We start from the raw sequence: 27,556 nt of genomic DNA, 5'->3' as shown, positions 1-27,556 counted from the left end.
TGGACTCCAACGAAATACGCATTTCTGTAAAAATGAGTTAACATTCTGGTCGCTGTACCTATAGGTTATAAACAGTTCTGGTGGCTGGTTTTTGCTATTATGAAGTAATATTTTGAACTGTACTTACAGGTTGCGTGGACGATTTTCTATATATTACGGTCCTGTTGCATTTTTGGTGTTGTTCTTCTTTTTTATTAATGCCAATTTGTGTTTTTTTCCACATTTCGCAGCACTATGGACCACAGATTGGCATTTATGAGAAGAAGAACAACACCAAAAATGTAACAGGAGCGTAATATATAAAAAACTTACGTAAGCTGTAAGTACAGTTCAAAATATTACTTCATAATAGCAAAAACCAACCACCAAAACTGTTTATAACCTACAGGTACAGTGACCAAAATGTAAACTATATAGCAAACATATGTACATATTCCAGGCCACTGAAGATGGCTTGCAGAAAATAAAGGCGAAACGCGTATGGCACGAAAATTTTTTCATTTAGTTTCTGTCAGACGGTCCAAAAAACAAACATTATCAATATACCGTAATTTTACTAGCGTGCTATGAGGAAATATTTCGAGAGAAGAAAAAGGAACTGATTCGACAACATTGTTAGATTTTATGAAGCCTTCTGCGTCACAATAAAGTCGGTTTACATATTTGCTGTGCATAATACTGTACTGCAATCTAATTTGTTGGCTAATTTGCATGTATTTATAAGCAAAATTGGACCCCGACTTAAACGAATTCGACTTACACGATTTATCGCTAGGTTTCACCTATCGCTTAAGTCCGTGGTCTAACTGTATCGCTCAGTCATCCCAAAGGCCAGGCAGTTGACTCTAATTATTTTTCTGTCAGCAGGTCAGTCTTATACCTTTATTTTCGTTGCTGCTTTTTCAACTTTTATTTTAATACGGTACTTGCTTTAAAAACGCGACTAGGGTCTACGGTGAAACAAAACAACCACTAGCGCCTACGACGAAACAAAGCAACCACGGGCCTGAGGTGCTTTGCACAGCCGCGACGTAGCCGGCCTTCCCGGTCCTGCTTTCCAGGATGCCGTTACCTGAGGCCAGCCCACGGCCCACAGCCGCGGTCACTGCTGATGCAAGCCCGGCCTAGCCTAGCCTATCGTAACGGAGGCGCCTCTCGCAGCCCGCCGTTAATAACCCCTATACAAGTGCCCCCCCCCCCCTCCCGCCATCCGTTGTGGCCAAGCGGTTCTAGGCGCTTCAGTCCGGAACCGCGCTGCTGCTACGATCGCAGGTTCGAATCCTGCCTCGGGGATGGATATATGTGATGTCCTTAGGTTAGTTATGTTTAAGTAGTTCTAAATTCTAGGGGACTGATGACCTTAGATGTTAAGTCCCATAGTGCTCAGAGCAATTAGAACCATTTGACTATGTATTGTATTCTATGTTAACAGGGGCTCTAGAAACGACGGTTAGGCTCCGTTCCCGCCGCAGCCGCAGTGGTCCACAACCCCACGACGACTACCGCAGTTCACTTCACCCCTCCGCCGCCCCACACCGAACCCAGGGTTATTGTGCGGTTCGGATCCCGGTGGACTCCCAGGGAACGTCTCACAACCAGACGAGTGTAACCCCTATGTTTGCTTGGTAGAGTAATGGTGGTGTACGCGTACGTGGAGAACTTAAGTGCGCAGCAATCGCCGACATAGTGTAGTTGAGGCGGAATAAGGGGAACCAGCCCGCATTCGCCGAGGCAGATGGAAAGCCGCCTAAAAACCATCCACAGACTGGCCGGTTCACCGTACCTCGACGCAAATCCGCCGGGCATATTCGAGCCGGGGACCAGGCGCTCCTTACCGCCCAGAACCCCTCCCCATACTTCCTTCGCACTTGCTCTCGCTGCAGTCCACTGACTCCACCTCTCTGCGATAGTCTATTCTGTGCAATTCTCTTCATTTCTGCGTAACTGTCGCAACCTACACCAACTTGAATGTGCTTACTGTTGTCAACTGCAAAAAAGAGCATGTAATTCTCTCCAAACATGGAGAAGATCACGTGTGTTTTCTATACTGACATTTGAAAAATCTTCAGCTGTGTCCGAAAATTACAGGCCAGTATCTTTGTTGTATCATGTGCTCAAGTCTACATTCGAACTGAGGCTTTCAAATTCGGAAAGTTACAGGAGTAGCTTTTATCGACATGACTGCAGCTTATGGTACTATCAGTCACCGAGCAGAAGATCCACAGGTTAACAAAAGATCATGGTCTCACCAAACTTATTCAAAGTTCCCTCCAAAATTGGAGAGTTTGTGTTTACGTCTTGAATCAGTGTAGTCGATGCGGACTTTAAAGAAATTGCTGACAGGATGGCTTTAACCAACATAAATTCGCAGTATCTACGCTAATTGACAGGTTATCATAAAATTCAACATTCTATGGAAAAACTCAAAATTTTGTAGTGTTGTAGCCGCACTTCAGATTTCTGCCATGAGGGCGCGGCAGTGAGCAGGTAGGCTTGATGCCGACAGGCGCCGAGAAAGCGTATGTTGTGCTTGAAATGCATTCAACACTGCAACGACACTTCAGGCCGAAGTTAGATAAATATCTACGATTTGGCGATTGTAAGCACAGTTCAGAGATTCAGAATGCCTCTGCAAAGGGAAGTCAACGGGTTGGCCTGCAGTGAGTGAAGAAACGGTTAACCGCTTGCGGGCGAGCTTCGCACTTAGCCCACAGAAGTCCACGAGCAGAAGAAGCAGAGGACTCAAATATACCACAACTGATCGTTTTGAAAATCTTAAGGAAACGATGGAATCTGAAGCGTTAGCACATGCTACAAGCCCTGACTCCTAATGACGAAGTCAAGCACTTTCAATTTTCAGTGCAGTTGCACCAGCTCATGGAAGAGGATCAGATTTGTGTGAAACTCAACTTTATTTGTGAATGGGACAGTGAAGAGGCACAATCTGCGAACGTGGTGGACAGAATATCCCCAGACTATCATGCAGCACATTCAAGATTATCCAAAAGTTAATATCTTCTGTACAATCTCATGGTTTAAACTTTACAGTCCCATTCCCTTCTGTGAAAAGAGATTTACAGGGCACATGTACCTGGACATGTTGGAAAATTGCCTCATGCCACAGCTAGATAATGACAGTATGGACTTTATCTTCCAACAGGATGGTGTTCCACCCCACTTCCATCATGATCTTCGTGAATTCTTAGCCAGGAAATTGAAAAACGGGTGGATCGGTCACAATACGATTGATGATCAGCAATTGATGTCATGGTCACCACACTTTCTCGACCTACGAGAGCTAGTTGATAGACTCCTCTATTCCTACCAGAACTGTGAGCTGACATCAACAGTGTTTTTGAACAGATTGATAGGAACATGCTGCCCAGGGCCTGGGAAGAACTTAATTATCGGCTATATATCTGCAGGCTCAGTAGGGAAGGACATATCGAGTGCTTTTGATATCTCAAAAATGAACTTTTGTTTAGTTTTTCCATATGTTTGCAAAGCCATGTGACAAAATATCAAATACACGGAAGCGCCAAAGAAACTGGTGTAGCGATGCATATTCAAATCGAGAGATATCTAAAACAGGCAGAACACGGCGCTGCGGTCGGCAACGCCTATATAAGACAAGTGTCTGGCGCAGTTGTTAGATTGGCTACTGGTGCTTACAGTGGCAGGTTATCAAGATTTAAGTGAGTTTGAACGTGATGTTATAGTCGACGCACGAGAAATGGCACACATCTCCGAGGTGGCGATGAAGTGGGGACTCGTACCACCACTTCACGAGTGTACCGTAAATATCAAGAATCCGATAAAACATCAAATCTTCGACATCGCTGTTGCAGGAAAATGATCCTCCAAGAACGGGAAAAATGACGACTGAGGAAAGTCGTTCAACGTGACGGAAGTGCAACCCTGCGGCATATTGCTGCAGGTTTCAATGCTGGGCCATCAACAAATGTCAGTGTGCGAATCTTGCAACTAAACATCGTCGATATAGACTTTCGAAGCCAACGGCTCACTCGTGTACTCCTGATGACTGCACGATAGAAAGCTGTAAGCCTCGCCTGGGCCTGTTAGCGCCGCCATTGGTGTATCGATGACTGGAAATATCTGGCCTCATCGGACGAGTCTCGTTTCAAATTGCATTAAGCGCGGATGGACGTGCACGGGTATGGAGACAGTCTCATGAGTCCATGGACCCTGTATGTCAGCAGGGGACTCTTCAGGTTGCTGGGGGTACTGTGTGGGGCGTGTGCAGTTGGACTCATATGGGAACCCTGATACGTATATACGATTCTGACAGGTGCCACATAAGTAAGCGTTCTGCCTGAACACCTGCATCCATTCACGTCCATTGTGCATTCCGACGGACTTGGGCAATTCCAGCAGGACAATGCGACACGCCACACGTCCAGAATTGCTACAGAGTGACTCCAGGAACACTCTTCTGAGCTTAAACACTTCCGTGGGCTACCACACTCTCCAGACGTGAACATCATTCAGCACATCTGGGATGCCTTGTAGCGTGCTGTCGAGAAGTGATCTCGACCCCTTCGTACTCTTACGAATTTACGGGCATCCCTGCAGGATTCATGGCGTCAATTCCTTTCAGGACTACTTGAGACATTATTCGAGTCCATGCCGTGTCGTGTTGCGGCACTTTTGCGTGCTCACGGGAGCCCTACACGATATTAGGCAGGTGTACCAGTTTCTTCGGCTCTTCAGTGTAATATAGCTCGGGCAAGACTGTGAAACAGCTATGATCATTTATGATAACCTTGTATTTACCATCTATAACAACAATCAACCTCTTCTGGTGAACACAGCGATTTTCCTTTATGCTGAGAATCGCATTAGCGAATCAGGAGAGATCTTTTTAAGGACGTTGAAGCCCACCCGACAGATGCATTGAGAAAGTGGAGTTTCTGTTACTCTTACCAATCAATTTTGTCCAAATCCAGCTGAAATACAACTTTGTGCGTTTCATCATAAGCAACCTCGGTGCATCCCACCTCCTCTTTCCAACCCACTTAAAAAATGTGCCATCACAAATACAACATGTAGCGGAGTCCTAGCGACTTGCAGACTAGCTACCCCTGGACACCCCTCCGATGCCACATGGTTGCTAGCAGCTCCAAGAGCTGCACCGCAGCCTCCCTGTGGGCAACCTGGGTCTCTCGTCACGGGTTGTCTCTTAAGAGGTACATTTTGAAAGTGCTTAGATTGTGTCCAATTGTTTTAAATGGTTCCTAGTAGAGCTACCCCGTACACAAGAGCAAAACTTGCAGTCACACTGCATTCCAAAGGGGCGTGATCACGTTCAGTGGGGTTTCTGACGCATAATGTCTGAATTGAGTTTTTGATTCGTCTGGTACGGGGAGGGGGGGGGGGGGCGGGTCAGCTGGGTCAGAGGTTGTCAAGAATGTCATCATGTTGCTCATTGCCCTGCGAACTGTCGTTTTCGACAACGCTCCAAGGGAAGGGGTGCTTCATTGACACCCTTTAGGCCGCACCCTAAAACCTATCTGCGTCGATTCTGAGCGGCAGTTTGTCAGAAATGTTTTCCTCGGCCACCTGTAAGTAAACTGCGTGATTTTCACACTGGGCGTCACAATTCTGACTTTCATCATAGAAGCATCGAAAGAAGGCGTGAAATGTGGGTGAGAGGGGATGCAACGACGTTCCCATCGCGTGACACGTCCAAGGGGCGCCGGATGCAATTGTGGTGAAATAGCTATATTTTCTGGGTATTTTGGTATAAGTAGCTCTTGGTCCCCGGTGGTCTGTTAGTATTTCACGACATGTATTCGCAGATTGTCAATACGGTACCACAGCAGCTGTACAATTTACTGGAAACACATGGAAATTCGTGCTACAACAGGACGCGAAACCGGGTTTCCCCTCCGTCGCAACTTTACAACTACGGCAATAGAGGACGGTTCGAGGACCCAAATTTCCATATGTGAGGGATCTCCTGCGAAATTTAACAGGTGGGAGATGAGGTAATGGAGAAAGCGAAACCGTTAGGGCATATTAAGTCGTACTTGGATAGTTCAGTCGGCAGAGCACTTGCTCACGAAAGGCAAAGTTACCAAGTTCAGCACACAGTATTCAATTTTCTAGGAAGTTTGACGTCAGCGAAAATGCCGCTGCAGAGTGAAAATTCAGTCTGACTTTTCCATGTCAGGTTTGCTGCATTTATTTGTGTTGTGCGTTTTGCTGATTGCATATCACAGGATACTTTAGGGTTCTGTGTCTTAGTAGGTAAAAATGGAAGCGTTATAGGATGACTTTGCCGTCCGCCTGTCCGACTGTTAGGAAGTCTTTTTCTCAAGAACGGATAGACGAATCGAGTTCATATTTATGTCGTCATACTATGGTTTGCGGACCCTTGTCATTGTAAAAACTTTAGCTTCTACGCCAATTCAGTCAAAAGATTCAGCCATTCATGTCACATATTTTGATACTCGCAAACTCGCTTATTAAAACCTATAGGGTGCTTGACACCGACTTACCATCATGAAAGTTGGCAAGAAGCAAGGTGTTACAGTATAAGTAAAGGAAAAAATCCGAAAATTGTTAATTTGTCACTATATCGCACAAAAATCTTGAAATTCCTAGGACCGACATCTTGCCAGTGTCAATACCTAAACAGGCAAACAATGTTGAGACTCTCAATCCGTGGGTTGGATGAACTACCTATACACAAAATGAAGTATGCATGGAACCCTCAAAGTGGTTAACCTACTCACTTTTGGTCAATTTTTCACGATAGTCAAGGTACCTTCAGGCGATTGAGATATCAAATGGAATAAACCACAAGTAAATTATTTCTCTGTAACGAGTCATCAGAAGCCACTGTTCTTAGACATCAAAATATGCAGAAAATATCCAGAAAACAGCTTCAAAATTTGGTGGTGGAGTTTGGGTTCAGCGTGTAGATGTAGATGCAGATCTAACCTAAACAAACCTCCCTATGCTGGTACCCTTGACACGGAGATTCATTACTACAAAAGAATCAGTTGCAAGGTGTGGTTTAACTGACAGACAAAGGTGAGCTAGCTCATTGTCTAGGGCGAAGTGGCAGGTATTTCAAGCTAGACCCACACTTTTCAGCAATAGCCAATAACAAAGCTTCAGTAAGCAGTATTAAGTGATGAATCGAGGAATATACTACATACGGACTTCACAAAGTAAGTTAGACATACTAAAACCGTTCTGCAACAAGAGCGTCACCTTTTCATAAGAGACTATACGTTCTGGGTTTCCTGGAGAAACAGTTCTCTGTGATGCGGATAACAGGTGCACCGCAGTGTGTGAATGAAACGGCGTGGCAACCTCAGTTTTCGTGCAAAGCGGTGGGCGAGTTCATTTGTTTGTTTGGAAGAGGAGGCTGACAATTCTCTTCCACCTTCCGACCGATCTTCGATGTCAGAATTGAGCCGCATGCATTGAAATCTTTGTCAAACGTTTCTGCAGAAACTAATCGGCAACAAATTTCATTTTTGCTTTACTTATAGCTTTATATGTCAGGTTCCCGAAGATGTGCCCATCATTTCGTTAATGGTCATAGTTATAGTGATATTTATGTGAAAGTAAGACACTACAAGGAATTCTCAAGAGCTTGCTACGAAAAATGGAGGTCGGTATGATTTTGCATTTGGTGCATATTACATAATATGTTGTTGCGTATCTAACTTAACTAACAGTTTGAATTTTTCTTTAGACTTGGGTAGACCAATCTTGAGAAAATTGACCTAATGTAGCACACTCATTTGCGATCGCGCAACGCCAGCTACAAAATCCACAACATTCCTCATGTGTCAGAAACGGTTTCAGATATCGAAATGAGATTTTGGCAAATGATAGCCGGCAAAGAGCAGAGTATTTTGCCATATCGTTATTATGTAAAACTTCATTATGTACCGTGTTATTCCACTACCTTCACACTTTTTTCGATGATAAATGTAATTTTTAAGAGCCATCGATAGCTATTGAAACGAGAAATACCGTGTGTTTTGGAATAACACAGGTGAAGCCATTACACGTTTTCTTTGTACCGAGGACGCGTTTTTTCATAAGCTACTGACGTTAATTTTCCTCAGTTCCCCACTTCATGAACTTAATAAACCACTGTTTCAAAACTCTCTCACAGAGTTGCATCTGCATGACATGTTTGTGAGGTGAGACTGTCTGTACCGGCCGCTGTGGCCGAGCGGTTCCAGGCGCTTCTGTCCGGAACCGCGTTGCTGCTATGGCCGCAGATTCTAATGCTGCCTCAGTCATGGATGTGGTGTGATGTCCTTAGGTTAGTTAGGTTTAAGTAGTTCTAAGTCTTGGGGACTGATGACCTCTGATGTTATGTCCCATAGTGCTTAGAGCCATTTGAGACTGTGAAATCCACTGTGTTTTGGCAAAGGAAGCAAATTGTAACATGGCAACCAGAGAAACGTGTAGGTTTTACTCAGAACTTGTCACTCGTGAGGCTTCTCTGAAAGTTACAAATGCATAATGATCCAGGTGAAAATAAGTCGCTACATTTTCGGCGGAATTATTTTTAGATAGTAATCAAAGCAGAGGTGACAGTAGAACTTTTTGAATGTTCACCATGCGGTGGGGTTCCACTTAATATTTACAACAACAAAAAAATGTGAGTGTGGGCTTCGGTTTAGAACAGCACTTCCCCTCCAGCACTCAGCATTCCCCCTACAGCGCCTGCCCTTAACCCCCACCACTACCGCTCTCCCCACGCGTGCCGTGCCGTGCCGCCTCTACTGGCTGTGGCATTCTGTTGGGCTATACTCGGAGCACTGTGATCCTTGTGAGAAAAACATCTAAACTGCACGTATATTCACCGTGAGATTTTGGAGGTACGTGGACCTAACGCAGAGTCGCACCCAGCCGCAGTGAAATGGTGCCGACAATTTGGCCAAGGCCGCATAGACGCGGGTGAATGATGCTGAGTGGGAAGTCCAGATATTGCGGAAAACGATTTCCATCTTTCGCGACCTGAAAGAACATCCGAGCGGAATGAGATTTCCCAATGATGAGGACCTTCACACAGCAGTTCTCGAATGGCTCCGTGACTGAGGAGCGCATCCCTGTCGTCGAGGAACTGAACGACTGGTAGAACGCTCCTACCGTTGTTCACAGGTACTTAGAGTCTCTGCTTAAAAGCATTGTCACATATCTGTGTGATTTCGAGCAGTCCTATATATCTCACTGTCCTGGTCAAGTCTAATGGAACATGTAAAAATGATGTATATATTATTCAGTACATTATCAGTAGTAAGTCAATGGTTTCTTTATCAAGAATTGTAAGTCCAGTAGTCAGATGCTTTCAGAAGATCGATGACTACCAGGATAAATAGTAAATTGTTCTAGTCTATCGTTTTAATCAAGACTTGCAAATGGCCTTTTGAACAATATCCACTCATGTTCCGGAGCATTCGATTAATTTAGTTTGGCTTGCCACAATACTGTGTAACTTACTTTTCGAAGAGCCTTCAAACGACCGCGTTCGTATCGCTGCCGTAGGGATCGTGAGAAAAGGATTACATTAATTACAGCGGTAAGGAGGCGCTTAACTAATCATTCTTCCCGCGCTCCATGCGTGAATGCAACTGGAAGAAACCGTAATAAATGCTACAACGCCATTCGCTTCACAATGCTTTGCAGAGTGGAGGTCTGCTTTTGTAAGACAACTGGCTGAAACCACATGAGACAGACGGGTAACAACGAGACGCTGTTAACAGGTGACCATTTCTGGAGCTCTGATTTCATTTTATTTTTATTTCAAGCGTCCCTTTGCATAAGATCAAACTGAGGAGCAAATGTTTCTGGTCATCGAACGATTTAGTGCATGAAATTGACATCAGAAAAGTTAATAATAGATAAGATAAAAATTTTACGAATCCCATGCAGACGACAAACTGTTGAATGTATATTAAAAAATCAACAATATGACTCAAGAATTAGCTAATCTTTTCCCCCGGAGTTCTCCGACATAACAGTGAAAGAGTGTCATGAATAAATTCTTCAATTTAGACATAAAATTGAGAGAATTAGTGCTAAGATTTTTTTACGTACTGCTTATAGCTTATCGAAAATGGATGCAGCAGTCTACTACACGCCATTCTGCACAAGAGTCAAGGAGGTGTGATCCAACTGCAGATTCAATTTCTGCCTATTATTAGCTGAATGAAAGGTGTTAACAACAAACGAAATTAAAGAAAATATGTACTGAGGAGGTATCCTTGGTCAATAGAAATCTACTAGTATCAAATATAAGTATCAATTTGAGGAAGAAATTTCTGAAAGTGTACGTTTGGAGCACAGCATTGAATGGTTGTGAAACATGGACGTGGGAAAACCGAAGAGAATCTTAGCATTTGAGATGTGGGAGAAGGACGTTGAAAATTAGGTTGACTGATAAGGTAGTGAATGAGGGCATTCTCCGTAGAATCGACGAGAAAAGGAATATATGGAAAACACTAAAAAGAGGGGACAGGATGATAGGACATCTGTTTACACATCAGGCAATAACGTCCTTGCTATTACAGGGAACAATAGGGGTAAAAACTATATTTCAGCACAGCAAATAATAGATAATGTAGGCATTGCGGTTGCTACTCTGTGATGAGAAGGCTGCTCGAATTGTCCGCTTCTGATCCGAAAATACTCTTCGTGAATGGAAAGAGATGCCCCAAAGTGTAAATCCGTATGTCATAAGCGAATCAAGCTATGCAAAGTAGACTAATTTCACTAACGCATACAGTTCTAACAATAAATACAGAAACATTCGGTTTTTGAACAAGATCCTGAGCACAGACTCTTCGCGACAGCTTTCTATCCAATTGGACACCTTGGAATTTTAATTGTTTAGGCTCACTAATCATATGCTCTCACTTTTAGTCGGACTGCGTCTTAGAATCCGTAAAGACTGAATCTTGTTGTAATTTAGCATGAATTTACTTCCTACAAGTTATGAAGTTATTTGTTGAACTTTACTACACTGATGTTCAAAATTAAAGCAACAAGCCGCTATTTCCCCGTCGTGTAACTAATTCGCGATATAATAATGTCAGCTGTCAACGAGATCTTCGTCGATCGTCTTCTGCACGGTAGATGCCATTCTGGACAACGGACAACCATGCCAACGATGACGCCAGCGCACCTATGAAACTAGGTAGCGTTTGCCAGGTAGTCCTACATCCACAACTGCTGTGCACGCAGTCACAGACGGTGTAGTGTGGCACAGAGAAGTACCTACCAGACTCCCTGCGGTGAACGGCCATAAAAAGAAAGGAAGCAGGACTCGCAAACTGATTTGGCTTGATGGCTTAATGTGAATCGTTTTTTTGTTTCTCGGTTTTGATGACAGATTCTAGAGGCCGAAACTATAGCCCGAAGACCAGGGCAGGGCCGAACAAGTGTGACTTCATAAGAGAAGACCGTTATTTGGCTGTAAGGACACGACAATACCGCCTTAGTACTGCACGGCAACTGGCATATGAGGTCGCAGCATCGACTGGTCGTGTTGTATCCAGACAAACGGTTTACAGAAGGCTTTGGCAGAGTGCTGTTTGTCTACCTGTGACACGTCTTCAAAGAAGGGATCGTCTAGAGTGGCGTGACGAACATGCCACCTGGACGGTCGAAGAGTGAGTCAATGTTGTTTTCATAGATGAGTGTCGATTTAGTCTGGAGAGTGATTTTCGATGAATTCGCATCTGGAGGGAACGTGGAACACGATCTCGGGACCCAAACATTGTGGAAAGAGACCGATATCGAGCAGGATCCCTAATGGCATAGGCAGCGACTACGTTTGTCACTCGAACCCCTCTTCATGAAATTTGTAGGGGTGAATCGGCAAGGTTTAACTGCTGTCCGGTATCAGACGAGATCTTGGGACCTCGTGTTCAGTTGTTGCGAGGTGCTGTGGGTCCAGACGATAGTGCTCGACATCATAGGTGGCTGATGTTTTCATGGAAACGGAAGATATTGCACGCATGGCGTGGCCTGCTCGCTCTCCCGATTTCAATCCCACAGAGCATGTCTGGAATGCACTAGGGAGAGGGCTTCCATCACGACAGGATTCACCGTCCTCTCTCCAAGACTTGTGAGCAGCTCTGCAGGAGGAATGGCCGTTATTGCCTCAACGTGAGGCTGACGACATCACTGACAGCGTGTACGGTCGTTGTCAGGCCTATATTGCTGCCAGAGGAGGTCACACTCCATACAGTGCGTTTTAACCAGTTGTCGAAATGTTTGTTCAAATTCGTTAAGAAAGAAGAAGCGAAGAACATTTTTGTGTACAGTTATGCATGTTGCAGTAGTTTACATTCTCTATTCTTTACATTATTTCTACTTCACTGTCACCTGTTTGTACTGTTGTATGGTAAAATAAACGCAACGTTGCGAAATTTCCATTTGTTACCTTAATTTTGGATACCAGTATATTTGATGCACTGTCTATGTTCTACATAGCACCCTTCTGCCAATCTACTGTCATAAGGAAACAGAAATATTTTAGAATCACTTTCTTTCACTGGTGCTATATCCCATGCTGATGCTGGAACGGATTTGGCAAGGTTACTGGAAAGGGGTGGCCGGATGCCCTTCCTATCGCCACCTCGTACCCCCCGGGACGGAATTAGTGTACCCCAACTGTCTGCGTCGAGTGTAATTAATGGAATAATGCGAGTGTGTTCAGATGTCTGCGAGTCGTGTAAGTGAGGCGGAACGTGGAGGACCAGCCCAGTATTCACCTAGCGGGATGTGGAAAACGACCTAAAAAGCACATCCAGGCTGGCCAGCACACCGGCCCTGGTCGTTAATCCGCCGGACGGATTCGATCTGGGGCCGGCGCGCCTACCCGAGTCCAGGAAGCAGCGTGTTAGCGCTCTCGGCTACCCTGGCGGGTTAAATATTTTAGAATCACCTGTCATATTAAAAAAAATAATTTATAACATATAAGAAACAGGAGCGGTCCCAGCAATGACCCCTGAGGAAGAACGCCACCCCTCCACCACCCCCCCCCCCCTCCCGCCCGCTGAACAATGCTCCAGTCACACTCCAAGGCAGAGCCATTGACCATACTGATGAGAATGACCTAAACTGTACATTTTACATGAAATTTTGTGAACTGCAATGATCAATTATCCACATATACAGGGTGCCCCAGGATGAATCGTCAATATTCAGATATATGACAGGAATTATCGTGTGTACATTGTTACATATTTTCTCTATTATTGGGCACATTGTAATTGTTTGCAACGTACCACACTAGGAGGAAGTCGAATCGAACATTCTGATACAAGACACTTGTAGCCTACCAAGTCGGGAAACTACCTCAAACTGGCATATAAGAACACCTAAGCTACAGCACATGCACGTCGCGCGAGATTTTCGATATTCTATCGCTCTGTTACAACAAAAGCAAAACGAGGATAATGGAATGTAGTCGAAGTAAAAAGTAGTAAAGGAGTTGCTACTTGGAGAGCAAAATAACTGATGATGGTCGAAGTAGAGAAGATATAAAATGTAGACTGGCAATGGCAAGGAAAGCGTTTCTGAAGAAGAAAAATTTGTTAACATCGAGTATAGATTGAAACGTCAGGAAGTCGTTTCTGAAAGTATTTGAATGAAGTGTAGCCATGTATGGAAGTGAAACGTAGACGATAAATAGCTTATACAAGAAGAGAATAGAAGCTTTCGAAATGTGGTGCTGCAGAAGAATGCTGAAGATTAGATGTGTAGATCACGTAACTAATGAGTAGGTATTGAATAGAATTGGAGAGAAGAGGAGTTTCTGGCACAACTTGACTAGAAGAAGGGATCGCTTGGTAGGACAAGTTCTGAGGCATCAAAGAATCACCAATTTAGTATTGGAGGGCAGCGTGGAGGGTAAAAATTGTAGAGGGAGACCAAGAGATGAATAAACTAAGCAGATTCAGAAGGATGTAGGCTGCAGTAGGTACTGGGAGATGAAGTAGCTAGCACAGGATAGAGTAGCATGGAGAGCTGCATCAAACCAGTCTCAGGACTGAAGATCACAAGAACAACATCGCTCTGTTCACGCAAACTACTAGTCTCAGAGAAAAAAAAGTAAATATAATCTTTTTGGTAGTTAACTGAATGTAGTTTAATTTTTTTACTGGGCCACTTCTTTGCCAGAACCCGTGGTTGCCGCATTTTAAGAGAAACATACAGAAGTGACATTAAATTAGTCCTACTTTGGCAACAATTCGTAATAGGGCATATTTTCGTACGAAGTGTTTTGGTTCAAACGAATTCTGCCGTGCTATCGCTGAATATTAACCATTCCTCATGGGACAGACTGTATACAAGGTGATTTAGCTGCCGCTGTGGCCGAGCGATTCTAGGCGCTTCAGTCCGGAACCGCGCTGCTGCTACGGTCGCAGGTTCGAATACTGCCTCGGGCATGGATGTGTGTGATGTCGTTAGGTTAGGCAGGTTTAAGTAGTTCTAAGTCTAGGGGACTGATGACCTCAGATGTTAAGCCCAATAGTGCTTAGAGCCATTTGAACCATTTGATTTAGCTGCCCTCACCGCTGTCATTCTATGCAACCCGCCATGTTGTACCTGGGCTACATGAACCACGAGCGAGATTTTCATATTCCCTCACTCGATAAGTGCGAACTATTAATTACACAGGAAAAGTAAGCAGGGTTTTTTCCTATGAAATGTAATATAGTTAAATATTGGACCGGTGTGTCTTTTAGCTAGGGACCATAGGTTTCGAGCTATTCAAGTAAAACGTACAAAAGTGATCTTCACACACACGCCTACTTCCACACTCAGATCCCACCGGTTAGGATTACTAGTATGTTGTTCGTGACGCTCCCTCCTACCACAGTACAAATATTTCCGACTGCACGAACCTTTCCCAATATTCGACCTTCTTTGGACTCCACTGACTGGGCTATTACGCTAGCAGCACAGCCAGCTACTTCGCTAACATGTGCCCATGTTTGTAATGACAGAAAACCGACTTTTGTAGATGTTACACTACTCAGTCCAAAATTATTGCTTACAAGCAAAGTAGTTTAGTAGTCAGGTGGGCAGACGATTACAACTATGTAATTGTTAATTTACGCTGTTAAAATTTACAAAATTGTTAGGTAAAATTTGCAAAAATCTCAGTTTACAATCTGTAAGTGCTCGAATAAGTCGGTTGCGTAATCAGGCTAGAAATTCTAAATGGTGGGGTCTGATTGTGGGAATGGAGGTGTGTGTGAAGGTCACTTGGGGTACGTTTTTCTTAAATAAGTCAAAAACTACGGTCTCTAGCTAAAACGTATCCCTGTACAAAATTTGACTACTGAATTTCCTAGAAAAAGTCCCCGTTTGCTTTTTCTGTAGTGCGAGTAGTGAGCGAGAGAATACGAAAATCTCGCACGTGGTTTATGAAGGCGAGATATTACATTGCGGGTTGCATAAAACGATAGGGGCAGCTGACTCACCCTTTGTATGAGATACAGTATCGGTCCCAGCACAGATCTCTGAGGCACCCCAACTTTACGCTGTTCCAATGAAATGCCGTCTCGCAGTTTCTAGATTAGTGTTGAGTAGAGAGTTCCGCTCTACCAAAACTTCTCTGCTTTTTTATTCCATATATCTAGAGCCGGACATCATTCCCTTTTATTGACTAAATTGCGTTTTCTAGCGCTATATGACAAATCTGTAGTGATTTCTTTACTTTTACCACAACATCCGTGTGTTACACACTACAAATCAACAATTTTCGAATAAATAATTGACAATATCCATTTTGTTATAAAAACTGCTTATTTTTAAGTAACAGACAGGAGGATCACTATACAAAAACGTTCTGTAGGTTACGTGACCCTTTATCCAGTGAAGCGCCAAAGAAACCGGTATAGGGATACATATTTAAATACAGAGATATGTAAACAGGCAGAATACGATGCTGCGGTGTGCAATGCCTATATAAGACGACAAGTGTTTGGCGCAGTTGTTAGAACGATTACTGTTGCTACATGGCAGGTTATCAAGATTTAAGTGGGTTGTAGTCGGCTCACGAGCGATGGGACACAGCATCTGCGAGGTAGCGATGAAGTGGGGATTTTCCCGTACGACTATTTTACGAATGCACCGCGATTATCAGCAATGCGGTAAAACATCAAATCTCGGACATTTCTGCAGCCGGTAAAAGATCCTGCAAGAACAGGACCAACGACGACTGAAGAGAATCGTTCAACGTGACAGAAGTGCAACCCTGCCGCAAACTGCTGCAGATTTCAGTGCTGGGCCATCAACAAGTACCCGGCCGGAGTGGTCGTGCGGTTCTAGGCGCTACAGTATGGAGCCGAGCGACCGCTACGGTCGCAGGTTCGAATCCTGCCTCGGGCATGGGTGTGTGTGATGTCCTTAGGTTAGTTAGGTTTAATTAGTTCTATGTTCTAGGCGACTGATGACCTCAGAAGTTAAGTCGCGTAGTGCTCAGAGCCATTTGAACCATTTGAACCATGAACAAGTGTCAGCCTGCGAACCGTTCAACGAAACGTTACGGATATCGACTTTCGTAGCCGAAGGCCCACTTACGTACCGTTGATGAATGCACGACACAAAGCTTCACGCCTCACCTGGACCTGCCAACGCTGACATTGGACTGTTGATGGCTCGAAACATATTGCCTAGTCAGACAAGTCTTGTTTGAAATTGTATCGAGCAGATGGATGTGTACTGGTGTGGAGATAACCTCACAATCCATGTTCCCTGGATGTAGCATAGACTTATTGATTGGCGACTCTATAGAGTGCTGTGTGCGCTACGACCATACACGTGGAATTAGAGAGGAGGTCAGCGTTGGCTGTAATATTGATGGTTTATTAATAGCAAAATCGATTTTCAATCACTTAGTGATCATCTTCAGTGCTATGGTGTACAAATTAAACTCTAAGGCACTGGTGCCAAGTTATTATCAGTAACCAAAGCTTATGAAACCATCGTTTCGTAAGCTTTGGTTACTGATAATAACTTGACACCAGTGCCTTAATAACTTGACACCAGTGCCTATGAGTTTAATTTGTACACCACAGCACTGAAGATGATCACTATGTCATTGAAAATCGATTTTGCTATTAATAAAACATCAATATTACGGCCAACGCTGACCTTCTCTCTAATTAAATAGCAGAGACTGTTCAAGCTCGTTGAGGCTCTGTAACGGTGTGTGGCGTGTGCAGTTGGAGCGATATGGAAGCCCTGACATGCGTGTATACGACTCTGACAAGTGACACGTACGTAAGCATCCTGTCTGATCACCTGCATCTATTTATGTCCTTTGGGTATTCCGACGGACGTGGGTAATTCCAGCAGGGGAATGCAAGACCTCACACGTCCGGGATTGCTACAGAGTGGCTCCAGGAACGCTCTTCTGAGTTTAAACACTTCCGATGGCCAACAATCTCTCCAGACATGAACATTATTGTGCATATCTGGGATACCTTGCAACGTGCTGTTCGGAAGACATCTCTACACCCCCCCCCCCCTACCCCCTCTTACCGATTTATGGACAGCCGTGCAGGATTCATGGTGTCAGTTCCTCCAGCACTATTTCAGACATTAGTCGAGTCCATGTCACGTCGTGTTGCAGCACTTCTGCGTACTCGCCGGGGCTCTGTGCGAAATTGGGGAGGTGTACCAGTTTATTGGTTCTTCAGAGTATATCCTCACTGTTTCTTGAGGGTTCAACGGTTCAACGGTTCAACTGGTTCAAATGGCTCTGAGTACTATGGCCTTAACATCTGAGGTCATCAGTCCCCTAGAACTTACACTTATGGCCATTAACATTGCTACGCCACGAAGATGATATACTACAGACGCGAAATTTAACCGACAGGAAGACGATGCTGTGATATGCAAATGATTAGCTTTTCAGAGCATTCGCACAAGGTTGGCGCCGGTGGCGACACCTACAACGTGCCGACATGAGGAAAGTTTCCAACCGATTTCTCATACACAAACAGCAGTTGACCGGCGTTGCCTGGTCAAACGTTGTTGTGATGCCTCGCGTAAGGAGGAGAAATGCGTACCATCACGTTTCCCGCTTTGAGAAAGCTCGGATTGTAGCCTATCGCGATTATCGTATCGCGACATTGCTGCTCGCGTTGGTCGAGATCGAATGACTGTTAGCAAAATATGGAATCAGTGGGTTCACGAGGGAAATACGGAACGCCGTGTTGGATCTCAACGGCCTCGAATCACTAGCAGTCGAGATGACTGGCATATCATCCGCATGGCTGTAGCCGTGTAACGGATCGTGCAGCCACGTCTCGATTCCTTAGTCAACAGATGCCGACGTTTGAAAGACAAAAACCATCTGCATGAACAGTTCGACGACGTTATCAGCAGCACGGACTATCAGCTCAGAGACCATGGCTGCTGTTAGCTTTGACGCTGCATCACAGACAGGAGCGCCTGCGATGGTGTACTCAACGACGAACCTTGGTGCACGAATGGCAAAACGTCATTTTTTCGGATGAATCCTGGTTCTGTTTACAGCGTCATAATGGTCGCATCCGTGTTTGGCGACATCGCAGTGAACGCACACTGGAAGCGTGTATTCGTCATCTCCATACTGGCGTATCACTCGGCGTGATGGTATGGGGTGACATTGGTTACACGTCTCGGTCACCTCTTGTTCGCATTGACAGCACTTTGAACAGTGGACGTTACATTTCGATGTGTTAGACCCGCGGGTCTACCCTTCATTCGATCCCTGCAAAACCCCACATTTCAGCAGGTTAATGCACGACCGCATGTTGCAGGTCCTGTACGGGCGTTTCTGGATACAGAAAATGTTCGACTACTGTCCTGGGCAGCACATTATCCAGATGTCTCACCAACTGAAAACGTCTGGTCAATGGTGGCAGAGCTACTGGCTCGTCACCATACGCCAGTCACTACCCTTGATGAACTGTGGTATCGTGTTGAAGTTGCATGGGCAGCTGTACCTGTACACGCCATCCAAGCTCTGTTTGACTCAATGCCCAGGTGTACCAAGGCCGTTATTACGGCCAGAAGTGGTTGTTCTGGATGCTGATTTCTCAGGATGTATGCACCCAAATTGCGTGAAAATATAATCACATGTCAGTTCCAGTATAATATATTTGTCCAATGAATACCCGTTTATCATATGCATTTCTTCTTGGTGTAGCAATTTTAATGGCCAGTAGTGTAGAACCTAAGGACATCACACACATCCATGCCCTAGGCAGGATTCGAACCTGCGACCGTAGCGTTCGCGCGGTTCCAGACTGAAGCTCGTAGAACCGCTCGCCCACAGGGGCCGCCGCGGTTCAAAATATCCGGTTTTTAGAGTAATCTAGTAACACACTTATTACGTGCGAAAAGAAGGTGTGATGTATGAGGTAACACCCGACAGGTATGTAACACACGTAACGTACACGTGCCGCTGGTAAAGCCGTCGGCACACGGACCGTGCATCCGAACGTTGAGCGTTAGGCGTGCCGAGTTTACGACGTCATAGCGTGGAATAGCCCCTTCGGGAGTCTTTCCGATCGTGCAGAGCAATATCTGGCATTTCAGATATTCTGAGCGTCCGTCTGAGCGTTGACCAGTGAGATGACACAACGCCACCTACGTCACACGCACGCCGCTTCCCTTGAGTACAGAGTTGTGAGGCGCCATATTGGCATTCATTTCAAGCCTATATGTATATATGCCGTTTCTGGGCACCAGAAAATTGAGAATCACTGGAAAACCCGTTGTTAGTTGTGTTATTCATTCCAATAAAATAATGAGAAAGATCACATTCGTGGCAAAATAATTATTGTAACTTGGTTATTATGAGAGTGTGCTATTTGAAGGCAGCAACACACTGGAGATCCACCCAAAACGCATTGTTCTCGGAACAATTTGTTATAATTAAATTTCAACTAGCAACATAATCATCTGCGATTAACGTTTTTAGCTTGGTGTAACACAATATGGCTAAGACCAAAGAGCGTGTTGTTGGTTTAGCGTAATGGGTAGCGTCTTTGTCCTGTAGTGAGGTTGGCCGGCCACGGTGGCCGTGCGGTTCTAGGCGCTGCAGTCCGGAACTGCAGGGCTGCTACGGTCGCAGGTTCTAATCCTGCCTCAGGCATGGACGTGTGTGAAGTCCTTAGGTTAGTTAGGGGACTGATGACCTAAAATGATAAGTCCCATAGTGCTCAGAGCCATTTGAACCATCGTAGTGAGGTTGGGGCGGTGGCTCGCGTCGTAACACATCGAAAATTTTTTTCCTGACATTCGAGTTTTTATTAGGTTCTGACACTTTGTCATTAGTTTAATATATGTTATAATATTTGATCTTACGTAAATATAAGTTCACCTTTTTTTGAGGCGCGACTTTGTTCGATTGGCTTAATCTACAGGACAGCTTGCGCTACTTGTATAAAGATATTTTGCTCCTTTTTCTTTTACGCTTCGTAAATCACATGTTGCAAAGATTCTGCTACTGGGTAGGAACAGTGATGAAATAAGAGTAACCTTGGAATTTTACTAAAAAGTGGGAATCATGAAATAATGTTTATCTTATGCGGAGAAGTATTCTAAATTTGTACCGCACTGTTTGTAATGGAACTTTTACAACCCTGTGTCGTTATTGACTGAGCATGGTACTTTCCTTTTCGTGACGATGGAGGAAATGTGCGTTTTAATAGAGCTAACTTGGGAATTTGAGACGCACCCGTTGAGTAAACAGTGCGAACTAGAAACATCCCTCAACTGCCGCTGAAGTGCGTTGCGATCGAGTATACCACGTTGGGGCCCACGTACCGTATGCACGAGTCGCATCGTTCCTGAGCGTTCAGCAGCACGCTGAACTTGGCACGCTCAACGTTCACGTTCGACAGCACGGCCGTGTGCCGACGGCTTTACGCCGTGGGCACACGGACCGTGCATCCGAACGTCTAGCGTTCCGAGTTTCTAACGTCATAGCGTGGAATAACACGCTTTCCGTACGTACAGAGCAAGATCTAGCATGTCAGATATTCTGAGCGTTGACACAACGCCACCTACGTCACATGCACGCCATCTATCTTCAGCACAGAGTTAGAAGATGCCATATTGGCATTCAGTTTAGCCTATGTGTATATATGTCGTTTCTGAGCACCGGAAAACTGAGAATCACTTGAAAGCCCGATGTTAACTGTGTGATGCGTTACAATAAAATACTGAGAACCATCATATTCGGTCAACGGCGCTACAGTCATGGACTGTGTGGCTCGTGCCGGAGGAGGTTCGAGTCCTCCCTCGGGCATGGGTGTGTCTGTTTGTCCTTAGGATAACTTAGGTTATGTAGTGTGTAAGCTTGGGGACTGATGACTTTAGCAGTTAGGTCCCATAATATTTCACACACATTCGAACATTTTTTGAACATCAAAACTCAGATGGTTCAAATGGCTCTGAGCACTATGGGACTTAACATCTATGGTCATCAGTCCCCTAGAACTTAGAACTACTTAAACCTAACTAACCTAAGGACAACTCACAACACCCAGCCACCACGAGGCACAGAAAATCCGTGACCCCGCCGGGAATCGAATCCGGGAACCCGGGCGCGGGAAGCGAGAACGCTACTGCGCGACCACGAGATGCGGGCTTTTGAGCATCATATTATTGTAACTTGCGTATTGTGGTACAATTTGATAAAATTAAATTTCAGTTAGTAACATAGCTACGATTAAAGCTTTTAGCAAGCGGCAAAATGCTGGGTTTGGAGATCGACAGTATATTGTTGGTTTAGGGTAGTGAGTAACGTCACTGATCCGTCTCGAGATGCATGACAGGGCGGTGGTTCACGTCTCGCAAGATCTAAATGTTTTTTCCTAACATTTGCTTTTTTATTGGCTTCTGATACTTTATTATTAATTTAATGTAAGTATATATTATAGTATATGATGTTATGTAAATATAAGTTCACCTTTTTTCGACGACTGAGTCCGTTCGATTGGCTTAATCTACAGGACAGCTGGCGTTGCTTGTATAAATATATATTGTTCCTTTTTCTTTTACGTTTCGTAATTCACATGTTGCAAAGACTCTGCTACTGGGTAGAAACAGTGATCATGTGACCTTGGAGTTTTACTAAAATGTGGGAATGATGAAGTAATGTTTATCTTATGCGGAGAAGTATTCCAAATTTGTACCGCACTGTTTGTAGTGGAACGTTTATAAGTGTTTCTTCTTATTGTTTGGACGTGGCACTTCCTTTTCGTCTTAAAACATGTTCATGGACAGTGAAGTTTTTATTTGTGTGTATTACGTACAGTACAACGTGACTAGCATGTGGACAATGGAGGAAACGTGCGTTTTTTGTAGAGCTAACGTGGGTGTTGTAGGCGCGCCCGTTGAGTAAACAGTGCGATTTATGAGGTAGAAACATCCCTCAACTGCCGCTGGAGTGCGTTGCGATCGAGTATACCACTTTGGGGCCCACGTACCGTATGCACGAGTCGCATCGTTCCTGAGCGTCCAGCAGCACGTTGAATTTGGCACGCTCAACGTTCACGTTCGACACCACGGTCCGTGTGCCGACGGCTTAAGGCCTTTAGTGACCATAGCTACTAGGCAAGCTAGCGTGGTCTACGCTTATTTGTGACAGTGTACGGCATGTTACGACCTTCCGCTGTGTTCTTGGGGCGGTGGCGACAGTACCTGCTTCTTCCACTTGGGCACGTATCCGCCGGCGGCAGCGAGGCAGGCGGTGGCCCAGAAGAGGGCGAGCACCAGGAGGCAGCTGCTGCGACTCGCCGGCATGTCTGCGCGAGACTGTCGCTGCCCCCCAGCCGGCGACTGCGCGCCCGCGGCCTAACTGTACCTCGCGGCTGGCACACTTAGCGGGGTCACTGTCCCGGCTGCAGCGCCGGCGGGGTCGGCCAGAATACTGGGACGCAGCCTAGGGCAGGGACACGGGCGGCTGGCGAAGCTACACCAGTCTGAACAACAGCGCGTAATTAGCGGCGCTTTCACATACGTTCAGCTACTTCCTTATCCTTAGTGCTCCACTGATACGGAGTTGCTCTTGTCAGATTTTAGATATTTTTACGCTTTCCACCAGGCTTTTGCATGGGCTGGAGACACCCGGTGCCAATTCCTCTCCTACGCTAACCTTTTCATCTCAGAGCAGCACTCGCGACCTACCTCCTCAACTATTCTCAGAAATTTCTTTTTCGAATTAAGACTGCCTCTTACTTTAAGAACAGAAAGCAGAAGGTAATTTTCCGCAATATTGAGAGGGGTAGTGATGTTCAGTCCCAATGGGGCACTGTTAAGTGGAGCGTTCCCCAAGGGTCGGTGCTGGGGCCAGTGCTGTTTTGCCAGTAGCCTTCTAGTATTACAGGTGATTCAAAAATATTTCTGTTTGCTGATGACGCCAGCTTGCTAGTGAAGGATCTTGTGTGTAATATTGAAACAGTATCAAATAATGTAGTTCATGAAATAACTTCGTGGCTTGTGGAAAATAATTTGATGCTAAATCACAGTAAGACTCAGTTTTTACAGTTTCTAACTCACAATTCAACAAGAACCGATATTTTGATCAGACAGAATGGGCATATTATAAGCGAGACGGTAGAGTTCGGATAGATAGTAAGCTGTTGTGGAAAGCCCATGTTCAGGATCTTGTTCAGAAACTAAATGCTGCTTTATTTACCATTAGAACAGTATCTGAAATAAGTGACAGTTCAACACGAAAAGTAGTCTACTTCGCATATTTTCATACGCTTATCTCATATGGTATTATTTTTGGGGTAATTCTTCTGATTGAAAAAGGGTATTTTTGGCTCAAAACTGGCTGTTAGAGTTATATGTGGTGTAAGTTCATCTACATCTACGTCTACATGATTACTCTGCAATTCACATTTAAGTGCTTGGCAAAGGGTTCATCGAACCACAATCATACTATCTCTTTGCCATTCAACTCCCGCGGAAAAAACGAACACCTAAACCTTTCTGTTCGAGCACTGATTTCTCTTATTTTATTTTGATGATCATTCCTACCTATGTAGGTAGGGCTCAACAAACTATTTTGGCATTCGGGAGACAAAGTTGGTGACTGAAATTTCGTAAATAGATCTCGCCGCGACGAAAAACGTGTTTGCTTTAATGACTTCCATCGCAACTGGCGTATCATATCTGCCACACTCTCTCCCCTATTACCGTGATAATACAAAACGAGCTGCCCTTTTTTGCACCCTTTCGATGTCCTCCGTCAATCCCACCTGGTAAGGATCCCACATCGCGCAGTAATATTCTAACAGAGGACGAACGAGTGTAGTGTAAGCTGTCTCTTTAGTGGACTTGTTGAATCTTCCAAGTGTCCTGCCAATGAAACGCAACCTTTGGCTCGCCTTCCCCACAATATTATCTATGTGGTCTTTCCAACTGAAGGTGTTCGTAATTTGAACACCCAGGTACATTGTTGAATTTACAGCCTTGAGAATTGTACTATTTATTGGGTAATCGAACTTCAACGGATTTCTTTCGGAACTCATGTGGATCACCTCACACTTTTCGTTATTTAGCGTCAACTGCAACCTGCCACACCATACAGCAATCTCTTCTAACTCGCTTTGCAACTGATAATGGTCTTCGGATGACCTTACTAGACGGTAAATTACAGCATCATCTGCGGACAACCTAAGAGAACTGCTCAGATTGTCACTCAGGTCATTTATATAGATCAAGAACAGCAGAGGTCCCAGGACCCTTCCCTGGGGAACACCTGATATCACTTCAGTTTTACTCGATGATTTGCCGTCTATTACTACGAACTGCGACCTTCCTGACACGAAATCACGAATCTAGTCGCACAACTGAGATGATACCCCATAGGCCCGCAGCTTGATTAGAAGTCCCTTGTGAGGAACGGTGTCAAAAGCTTTCAGGAAATCTAGAAATACGGAATCAACTTGACATCCCCTGTCGATAGCGGCCATTACTTCGTGCGAATAAAGAGGTAGCTGTGTTGCACAAGAACGATGTTTCCTGAAACCATGCTGATTACGTATCAATAGATCGTTCCCTTCGAGGTGATTCATAATATTTGAATACAGTATATGCTCCGAAACCCTACTGCAAACCGACGTCAATGATATAGGTCTGTAGTTCGATGGATTACTCCTACTACCCTTGTTAAACACTGTTCCGACCTGCGCAATTTTCCAATCTGTAGGTACAGATCTGCGGGTGAGCGAGCGGTTGTATATGATTGAGAGTGGTAGTGATGTTCAGTTCCAATGGGGCACTATTAAGTGGGGCATTCCCCAAGGGTCGGTGCTAGGGCCACTGCTGTTATTTATATAAATGATATGCCTTCTAGTGCTACAGGTGATTCAAAAATATTTCTGTTTGCTTTTGACACCAGCTTGGTAGTGAAGGATCTTGTGTGTAATGCTGAAACAGTATCAAGTAATGTAGTTCATGAAACAACCTCGTGGCTTGTGGAAAATAATTTGTAGCTAAATCACTGAAAGAATCAATTTTTACAGTTTCTAACTCACAATTCAACAAGAACCGATATTTTGATCAGACAGAACGGCAGATTATAAGCGAGACGGAACAGCTCAAGTTCCTAGGCGTTCGGATAGATAGTAAGCTTTGTGGAAAGCCCATGTTCAGGATCTTGTTCAGAACCTAAGTGCTGCTTTAATTACCATTAGAACAGTATCTGAAATAAGCGACAGTTCAACACGAAAAGTGGTCTACTTCGCACATTTTCATACGCTTATGTCATATGGTATTATTTTTTGGGGTAATTCTTCTGATTCAAAAACGGTATTTTTGGCTCAAAAACGGAATGTTCGAGCTCTGTGTGGTGTAAGTTCAAGAACATCTTGTCGACCCCTATTCAATAGTCTGGGAATTATGACATTGCCCTCAGAGTATATATATATATTTAATGCCGTTTGTTGTTAGCAATATTAGTTTATTCCCAAGAGTTAGCAGCTCTCACTCAGTTAATACTAGGCACAAATCAAATCTGCACGTGGAATGCATATCCTTTACTCTTCTGCAGAAAGGAGTGCAGTACTCTGCTGCATCCATTTTCAATAAGCTACCACAAGAACTCAAAAATCTTAGCAGTAGCCCAAACACCTTTATGTCTAAACTGAAGAGTTTCCACGTGGCTCACTCCTTCTATTCTGTCGAGGAGCTTCTGGCAGAGCTGAAAAATTAAACAAATTCCAGTGTTACATTGTTGATTTTCTTTATGTAAACTTACGAATTGTCGCCTGAATATTTTACTTATATTTCATTTTATCTGTTTCTCCTACTGTGTTATAATTTCATGTACTGACTCGTTCCATGACTATGGAGACTTCTCCTTAATTTGGTCCCACGGAACAATAAACAAATAAATAAATAAATAAAAGGCCTATGTTTGACACCAGTGGAGTAGTATTATCAGGAATGCCCTTTTTTAACAAATTAAAGCTTTCTCGTCGTACTACCACCGAGAGGGCGCCAGCACCAGCCATAAATACTCCGTCTTCGGGCCGCAAGTGGCCCATCGGGACCGTCCGACCGCCGTGTCATCCTTAGTAGAGAATAGGCGCGGAGTGCGGTCAGCACACCATTCTCCCGGTCGTTATGATGGTTTTCTGTGACCGGAGCCGCTGCTATTCGGCCGAGTAGCTCCTCAATTGGCATCACGAGGATGAGTGAACCCCAAAAAATGGCAACAACGCATGGCGGCCTGGATGGTCACCCAGCCAAGTGTCGGCCACGCCCGACAGCGCTTAACTTCGCTTATCTCACGGGAACTGGGGTATCCACTGCGGCACGGCCCTTGCCTAGCACCAGCCAAAAATTCTGAAGATGGCTTTAAGTAAGCCGAAACCGGTAAATAAACAAACATTATTGCGATCTCGACTGTTGATTTTAAGCTAAATATAGCACCAGGTCGCTGCTCTCCATATACTTTGTTGTCTAACTTGAATGCCCTCTTTGCCCGTGCCAGTACACTGTTTACGTCCTTCTTGCTTCATCCTTTATACAGACATGTGTTTAGACTACGCAACTGCCTACGGCGGCGGATAATAAGGGGCGGCAGATTTTAAAAATAATGGCTCTGAACACTATGGGACTTAACATCTGAGGTCATCAGTCGCCTAGTACTTACAACTACTTAAACCTAACTAACCTACGGACATCACACACATCCATGGCCGAGGCAGGTTTCGAACCTGCGACCGTTGCGGTCGCGCGGTTCCAGACTGAAGCGCCTAGAACCGCTTCGCCACTGCGACCAGCCGCAGATTCTAGAAGGTGGCTTATAAGCCATTATTGTTTTGTTTCTTGAAAAGAGAATGTGAACGTAAAGCACAATGAAATGTATATGAATAACATAAAACCGAAGTAGAAACCTCCTCGCTAAGTACTTTGTATAGAGTGTTGCGTGGAAACCGCGTCCAAGAATTGTTTCCTAATTTGGAGATTGCACTACGAATAATTTTTGTCAACCACTGCAACCGCCTGATCGGGCGAG

General features: G+C 44.6%; 1 protein-coding gene across 1 annotated transcript in view; it reads right to left on the bottom strand.

Annotated features, from left to right (window-relative positions):
• Positions 1–22,855, bottom strand: part of LOC126291813 (delta-like protein 1) — a 108,212-nt gene extending 85,357 nt beyond the window's left edge. The window contains exon 1 of the mRNA XM_049985509.1: positions 22,723–22,855. Coding sequence (XP_049841466.1) covers positions 22,723–22,824 — 102 coding nt within the window. The 5' untranslated portion in view covers positions 22,825–22,855. The remainder of the gene's footprint in view (positions 1–22,722) is intronic.
• Positions 22,856–27,556: the final 4,701 nt, after the last annotated feature.

Source organism: Schistocerca gregaria, chromosome 9 (genome assembly GCF_023897955.1).
Source record: "Schistocerca gregaria isolate iqSchGreg1 chromosome 9, iqSchGreg1.2, whole genome shotgun sequence".
NCBI classification, from domain to species: domain Eukaryota; kingdom Metazoa; phylum Arthropoda; class Insecta; order Orthoptera; family Acrididae; genus Schistocerca; species Schistocerca gregaria.
Note: the sequence above shows the minus strand (reverse complement) of the source record. Positions and strands in the feature narration are given on the sequence as shown.